General features: G+C 40.8%; 1 protein-coding gene across 1 annotated transcript in view; it reads right to left on the bottom strand.

Annotated features, from left to right (window-relative positions):
* Nucleotides 1-299: 299 nt before the first annotated feature.
* The window catches only part of LOC109481899 (putative ammonium transporter 1), a 20,714-nt gene continuing 12,576 nt past the window's right edge, over nt 300-8,437 (bottom strand). The window contains exons 9-12 of the mRNA XM_019784523.1: nt 2,632-2,729; nt 1,996-2,122; nt 1,497-1,628; nt 300-698 (exon numbers count right to left, since the gene is read on the bottom strand). Of these exons, the coding sequence (XP_019640082.1) occupies nt 550-698; nt 1,497-1,628; nt 1,996-2,122; nt 2,632-2,729 (506 nt within the window). The 3' untranslated portion in view covers nt 300-549. The remainder of the gene's footprint in view (nt 699-1,496; nt 1,629-1,995; nt 2,123-2,631; nt 2,730-8,437) is intronic.

Here is an 8,437-nt window from a genome sequence, read left to right as displayed (position 1 = left end):
TATGAGCATAGTAGGAGCCCATTAACAAATCAGATGGCACTGCATGGTCAGGCTATACATATATAATAATAGTAATAATAGACCAGTCAGGGTTGGACAAGTCCCATTGCCCACTTGCCCAGGGCAAGTAAAAGCACTGTTTGGGCAAGTGCATGTTCACCTGAACTTGCCTGATTGGGCAAGTAAATTTTTTGATGTGGCATTATGCATAATGTATTCCCATAATATCTTATTGATGTCAGTCAAAAGTATGACTTTCTGTCAGAGAATCATTTGCGTTTGAGAATCAAGTCTCAAACTTCAAACTTTACACAAATTTGGGATATACTGGCAAACCATGGAACAATATAAAGTGCTTTTTTACTGAAAAAAATTTCCTTGCGGTAAAAATACATATTATCTGATCTATGTCATCTATATTTTGCATTGGGCAAGTGAAAAGTTGGTTTGGGCAAGTGGAAATGAACATGAGCTTGCCTGATAGGGCAATTGGATTTTTGAAAACTTGTCCAACCCCCACCATTCGATACGTTAATTGCTGATGTCCGTTCACAGTCTGGTATCCCGCGGTTCCTGGTATCCCTCGTTGTCGAAAGCGAGCTCTGCCATAGGAGGTCCTGTCACCACGGAGGGGCGTGGTATCACCATGGATGCAGGGTGGGTCATGGCCAGTATGTTGGAGGTGTCTCCATTGTAGTCTGTGGATAGCAACAATTGTTATTATATTCACCATTATAGTACAAAAATGGCATCTGTCATATACTACTGGGCCGGGTATAAGTGTTCAGGGTAAATATATCAAGTAATATGCCGTGATATGCCCTGATGCTGGACTCAGGGACATCTCCACTGCAGAACTCCGCTCACTGATGGAGGACAGAGATGAGTGGAGAAGAAGAATCCATTGTTTCCCGTGACAACATCGCTGATGTCCACGTTCAAGGTTCAAGATGCCATTCGCCATAATTTTCATGCAGGGCAAACTGGGGTCTTCATGAAAACTCATACAAAAACCATGACTTGAGCGGCAAGAGCGATTACTTTGAACCCTAGGTGTTAAGGCCACACTGATTTAAATTTATGGATGACATCTGCATGTGCATTGATTTCACCTGTTCTCAACAAATAAAAATTACCTTCTTTAAGGTCTAAGGTTGCCATCCTACCTAGTCCATGGTAGCTAGTGACAATGCGTGATAACTAGAGGACGGCACCCAGGCTACCGAGAACTCAAGAACTCAGTACGGTGTCGACTCATAAATGCCACAAAAGGCCAACATATGCCTGTCGTAAAAGTGTCATAGTACTATGTTCTTCTGCAAATTTACAATACTTTGTATTAATATAGTTCAGCAGCATTTTTGGGGGGCTGGAATTTTTTTTTCGCCTGCATGCACTAGTTTGGGGGTCATCCATACTATACGTATAATTTTATATATATAAGGTCAGTGTGGTCTAATGTCTCTCTAACTGTAGTATACATGTATATCACTCACCAGGAGGGGACTCGATTATGCTCTTCTGAGCCCTACACTTGGGTAACTTGTCCTCTGCTGTCTCCAGTAGCCAGCCGTGTCCGTAACTCTCCTGGGGATAGGCTGGCTCACCATGCTTGGGGATGTCCAGGCCTGCAGGAAATAAAAGGACATTTTCAGACTTTTTAAAAGGACATCTGAATGTCAGCCCTTCTTTTGATCATATCGCAGGCACACGTCGCGGCTTTTGGATCCGGACAAGTCCCCCCAAATTTCCTGTCTACTCTGCAATTATAGTGCGCCTGGGAGTGAACAGAAGCAAAATAAAGTTGACTTCAAGTTGAAGTTCATCCTCACTTCGGGACAATTGAAATTTATTTTTTGGGACTGTCACAGTGCTTGGACAATAGGAAGAAAAGTTGATTTTGAGGCCTAATTAAGCTCATACATGTACAGATTGATGTTGAAATGACACTTGTAGTCTTTAATCTCACAGGTCACAGATTTGTTGCTGACGTACCTTTCTCCTCGATCTCTGGGTCGACCCTGAGTACGCCGGCCAGGCGGAGGAACCCAAACATGGTGGTAGTGATGATGGCTGTCCACACCGCGATCACTACACCACCCAGGATGTTCCATCCCAAACCCTGGGGGCGAAAAACATCTTTTACGTAAGTATGATGGGTAGATTTCAAAGTGATATTATGTATACTAATATTGTTATGCTAAAACTGTGTTAATATAAATAATTGAAACTTTCTCGATCGAGGAGGAGGTCAGCCTACGGGATGAGGAACTTCTGTCCACCATGCGCGACAGAGTCACGTGGAGAGACATTGTGAATGGCACCTCAAAAGAGGATGACCTGAACTGAACTGAAACTTTCTCATCTTTCTTTCTTTCTCATTGTCATCCTAAAAAGAATGTAAACAAACAGCAATTTTCGTTCTGTATCCTAGTATCTGCAAATGTCCTTTATAAAACTTCCATTGAGTAACTTATAATAGAGTAGTAGTAGTGCAACGTCACAAGATTTTTTTCCTCAAAGTGAAAATCACTGTATTGTTTTGTGAAACATGCACACTGGTAAGTGGGATAAAAGCTATGATATGCATTTGTATACATGTACTATTGCCATAAGGTAATGGTAACCTGCCTTGAAAGCAATGATGGAGCCTCCAGATGTGATGATGCCGCCCTCAGTGGCAAAGATGGGAACTGCAATCACTCCCCAGAACCCTCCTCCAAAGTGAACTGTAACAGAGACATGAAGAGGTGTCATAATGACATAACCAATGGACTCATTAAATACATCTTATTTGCATGTATTCATTTACTTTGAAGGTGCTAAGACCGGCTCAACTGCTTGAAAAAGGCATGCCATAATTCCATCAATAGTATTCCCATCAAATTAAACCTGACAGTGTGTTACTACATGTACTAATTAATTAATGATCACCTTGGCATAAAAAGTAACTGCCCAGTGTGAGTTCTCTTTGGTGATCCTATATGTTATGATTTTCACAATTACCTTAAGGTATCTTTTTTGTACTAACACCTTTATTTCTTAAACTGTTTATTATAATAAAATAAGCATTTTCCTACAGTTGCGCCTGAGTATAAACATGGACAGGTTTTCTGTAGATTTAATTATTTTCATTGAAGGACTTTACAAAATAGACTACTTGTAAAGTATAACCATAACCAATGAATGAAATTTCAGGGGGAAGCAGTAAATTAAATGAATTGTTTTCAAGAACATTCAAATTCGTTCAAGTTCAGGCATCTCACCAGCCACGGCATCAAGGGGGTCATCGACCTTTAGCACCTTGAGGATCAGCTGACTCCATCCACAGTACGCCACGCCTGCCACCACACCAATGATACAGGCTGCCCAGGGGTACACGTTGTTACAACCTGCACAGATGGCCACCTGGGGGAGAATTTGTTTTATACAGTTATTACACTAACAATAAACATTAGCCTAAGGAATAGGATGACCCTTGGCAAACCATCAGTACTGGAAATTTACTGTTAAGTACTGATCTACTACTAACAGTACAATTTCAGTAAATCTCCAGTAAATCGTCTTTTACTGTTTTACTGAAGCATTACTGGTAAGTACTGATGCCTTTATTTACTGTTGGTGTTTTAACCAATGTCTTGTTTGGCCAATCAGACCATTACTGTCCATTTACTGTCTATTACTGGACATTTACTGGGATATTTAACCAATCACAGTCTTGCGATTTGCAATTCTGATTATATTTGGGGCAGCCCCACAATTCTTAGCTCACAGTGTCTCAGTGGCCACATGGACAGGAGGTGGGGAGGGATGCATTTTTCAGCCTTTTCTCAGGTATGTAAGGAAGGGGGCAAGGTCAGAAAAAATACTGGAGGTAGGTGGGGAGGTGGCAAGGTCAGAAAGAACTCATAGGTACATTGTAGGGAGGGGGGCAAGGTCAAAATGAATACTCAGGAGGTGGGTGGGGAGGGGGGCAGCCAGTGAGCAGGTCAGAAAGAATACTGAAGGTAAGGAGGGCAACTATTATTCATTATCAGACTATAGGAGGTACTTGCTTGGGGATCAAGGTAACTAAGGTCATATAGAATTCACCCAACATTTCTATCCATGAGAGTAAGGTTGGATACTAGGGGAAGTTACCACATATTCCCCAGTTTATGCCAAACAATAGACATTCCCAGGTTAATATCTTGAAACTATGGTGTTTCTACTTTCAGTACTATTCCATGACACCATGCAGCAAGAATTGATAACTTAATAAGTCTTAGTTGGTTGGTATGGCAATGAAAAGATGAGATATTCCTGGAGTGCTGTTTTCCAAAAACAACCATGTGCTTGACTCAGAACCAGTTCTAACCAGTTCTAACAGACATCTTTGACAGTAGTTATTTACTGTAGGATCTACTGTCAAGACCATCATTTACTGTTTTGTCAACTTTCTCATTTACTGTTCAGCCACTGCATTTACTGTTTCACCAGTTAATATTAACTGGGCATTTACTGTTTCTTCATGACTCAATTACTGATTATTTACTTGGAATTTGCATAAAGTGTGAATGTTTAGTAAATGTTTTCAGTAAATCTTTTACTGTTTAGTAGACAGACACTTATACACAGTACAAAAAAATCTGTCCAACATTAGTGCTATAACCATGTAAGTTAACATTTGTTGGTATACATGTATGTGTTGATATTTAAATTATACAATAAAAATTAATATAATTATTATAATATAATTATGTTTTGTTGTTTTCAGGTCAAAGGCAGACAAGAATTCCAATTGAAAGTCAAGAACTTCGTGCCTCCTTTGGTAAGTGTTTAATTTTTCTGTATATCTTCTTGAAAAAAAGTTCTCTTTAAATTCAACTTCCATGAACACTTAGTGAAGGCACGGCATTTTAAATTTCATACTTAAAGTAAAAACACTGTCATGGTTTAAAATGCAGATGTCTAATAGGTTATATAAAGTATATTGGATCCTTGTTATATGCAACAGCTTGTTAATATCCTCCAACAGTGCTTAGAAAACCTGTCAGAACTCCTGACAGTCTCTTTCATTTAGTCTTCTCAGGCATTTGTCTGAGAAGCAAATTTGAGCATAGAAGTCAACATGTATTTCCAGTCCAGTGCACACAGCGCTAAAGTTTCCTCTCAGACAACAGGTGCAAAAGTGAAGTAGGTCACCTGTGCATTTTGTCTGGGTGTAGCAGGCCACAATCTACCCCTGGCCAGAATATACATTTGTATCTATAGGGGTAGATTCTGACTAGGGGTATGTTCTGATCTGTTACACTGGGTATAGCTACTTTGAACCTATTTAGCTTTAAGAATCCTTAAGTTTTATTTTCAAGTTTCCATTTAGTTTTTCCTTTTGCCATTCATGGTAGTATAGGCTAGAGCTAATTTTACCGAGGTAGAAATGGAGTATAAAAAACATTTAAAAAATTGTCTGAGAATTTAAAAAAAAAATGGAACGTAAATTTAGTAAAGGACACCAGGTATTCTTGACTTAGTCTCAAGAGAATGTTGAAGTGTTTGCCAGACTCTTATTCTTTCTGTACAAACCCTCCTTTTTTTTCTACCAAGAAGGAAAGCAAACAAATTGAGCACCATACAGCCCTCCTACTCAGAGCAATTGGCATTCACAGCAATGCTTCTAATGCTTTCAAATCCCGGCTGAATTTGAGGGGAAAGTTCCTATGACTGGGGCTAGTGTGGGTATACTTACCAATGAGCAAACATGTTTAACACAGCTGTACAACCAATCTGGAGTTTTAGTACTTCATGTGTTGAAGTGTTTTTTGGAGACAAAGTGCTTAGTGCAGACACAGTGCATGCCCGTAGCGAGGATTTTGAATGGGGGGTGTTCTTCCCACTGCTTGAGGGGACCTCGAGCGCCATAGGCGCGAGGTTCCTAGTGGGGTCCGGGGGCATGCTCCCCCAGAAAATTTTGGAAAACGAACCTTCTAACATGGCATTTCGTGCATTTTTGAGAGGATTTCCAAGAAAAAATCAGAGATAATTTTTTTTCAATGACAAAGGGAGCAGTGTTTCTACGATTTCAGTCCAATGACAAAGGTAGCATTTTTTCTACGATTCCAGTCCATCTTTTCAAGAAAAATCTTGGACCTTTACATAAAAAGTGGACTAATAAGTGGACCTTTACATAAAAAGTGGACCAAAAAGTGGACCTTTGAGCCTTGTGGAGGGGGTTCTTCCGAACCCCCGAACCCCCCCTGGCTATGGGCATGCAGTGCACACAACATGTCCCTTTCTGTATAAGCATAATTACCGATATGCATTATCAATGTACGGTACGTTCATTTGATAAAATAATTATTTTTGTCTTTCCAATGGTTCTATTTCTTTGAGTGCTGACAGTGAACAGGAATGCCAACCCTCTTAATAGTTCTTGAGCACTCCTCCAAAATGTCTTTTAAAAACACGAGTCTTGAATATGTAATAAAGTATTCATTTGTGAAAGAGTATGATATAGTTAACACACACCACTACCAGTGGACTAGTCTCCAACTGTATATAGTGATTGTGCTACTGTGTGGCCCAAGGGCTATTGAAATGGTGATTTGGTGCAGCCCTATGAACCACCTGTTGTAGGAAGAACTTTGCCTGTTAAGATCATCTTGTATATTTTGTATATCTTGCCAATCTGGGTTACTGAGTATTTATCTTATCATGAAAGTTCATCTGTGTTGGTAGTTACATGTTTAGAGTTTAAACTTTATATCCAATACAAAAAGTTACCTAGAGCTTTCGAGCAGTCACTCTGGTCTTCCTCAGTAGACTGACCCAGTGATTTTGGACACTGAACAAGACTATTTTCTAAGGGATTAAGGAGGCTATATACATTTGTACATCAAGGTCCTTCACTGAACCGCGACAGGGGCTGACATTGTCTACCAGATACTTTTGACCCAGTGTTGACGTCACACTTCAAAGAAACCACATGACAAGCTTCACTGGGTCAGTCTACTGAGGAAGACCAGAGTGACTGGTCAAAAGTTCTAGATAAGAGAATCATCTAAAGTTTTAAACTCTAAATGAGTATTTATTTTGTTACATAGGCTGTGGTACCAGAAATCTACGTAATCGAGGGAAGCCTAGTTCATCAGTCTCCACGCGCCCTCCCTGCCATTGGTCATCGGTACTCGGAACCGGCCACGTCCAGATCCACTGCTTCGGACAATCCGCTTGACCGCTCGCAGGTCTTCTCTGACCCTCCGCCAGGAAGGGGGTCACGTTCACAAAGGCGGAAAGACTTTGAACATCTCCGAAATAGCGATGAGTTTGATTCCCAAAGGACGGACCACGATAGATTAGGAAACAAAGGACGGCGAAGAGAAGACCATCGGGAGGCTTTTGTCACACAAGCTGATGCTGCAAGTAAGATTAAATCTAGAGATTGTACGGTCAAATTACTTACATGTATATGCCAAAAAACAGTTACTCAAGCAACTGGATATGATTTTGAAAACGTCAGACGTTTCAGCTAGTATCCACTAGCTTTCGTCAGTGACTGAGAGACCAGAGGGGAAAGCAGGTTTTTATACACAACCTGTTCATTGATATGCAAATAAGGTGAAGACAAATTTTTGGAAGTCGAAAAAGGAACAAAAGTCTTGGGTATCTTGGATCATTACGGTAAGTTTTGCCTGAGCTCTGTGAGGGATCTGGAGAAGACCAGCAGGAAGATTGCAGATTTCCGGAATCATCTACGCTTCAGTCTACGCTGCCTCAAGGTAAGTATCACACCCACCAGCCTACGCCTAAAAACTTCCATCAGAGGCTTCAACGCCAACAAGATCATCTTCAACGCGGAAAGAAAGTTACTAAACGAAAGGGTAAGACAGATCAACTACAAATTAGACGGTCTAAACGCGAGGAAATCTAACCTTGAAAAACTACTGAGGGAGAAACTATCAGACGAGATTTTTGCCGAAACTAAAGAGTTCATAACACGGGGACAACTTGATCAGCACGAGAAGGGAAAAGACAGACAGAAGACCAAATTTGATCGTTTACAGCAAAAGAAGACTATTAGCGCAGCAGATAGTGACCCAAATTGGAGATCAAACAGTTCCGAACCCAAAACCACTACACAGGCCAAAACCGACGAGAGGTGGGTAAAAAACCTAAGTAGCCATACTCTCACAGAACCAGAGAAATCACTGCTTTCTAAAGGTCTAAATTTTGCAGTAGCACCCAACAAGATTCCCAGCATTGACATTGTGACAGAAACCGAGTCAGCAATTCGTCGGGCACGTTTACCACAGAGACAAGCTGAAGCCTTGCGCACCAAAGTAGCTACCACCCTGAAAGTCTCCAAACCCCCTGCTAGTAACATCACACGGGAAGAACGTACCGCTCTCAAAGATTTGGCTACCAATCAAGACATATTGATTCTTCCTGCAGACAAGGG

The sequence above is a fragment of the Branchiostoma belcheri genome, unplaced genomic scaffold, assembly GCF_001625305.1.
Source record: "Branchiostoma belcheri isolate BF01 breed outbred unplaced genomic scaffold, Haploidv18h27 scaffold58, whole genome shotgun sequence".
NCBI lineage: Eukaryota > Metazoa > Chordata > Leptocardii > Amphioxiformes > Branchiostomatidae > Branchiostoma > Branchiostoma belcheri.
Note: the sequence above shows the minus strand (reverse complement) of the source record. Positions and strands in the feature narration are given on the sequence as shown.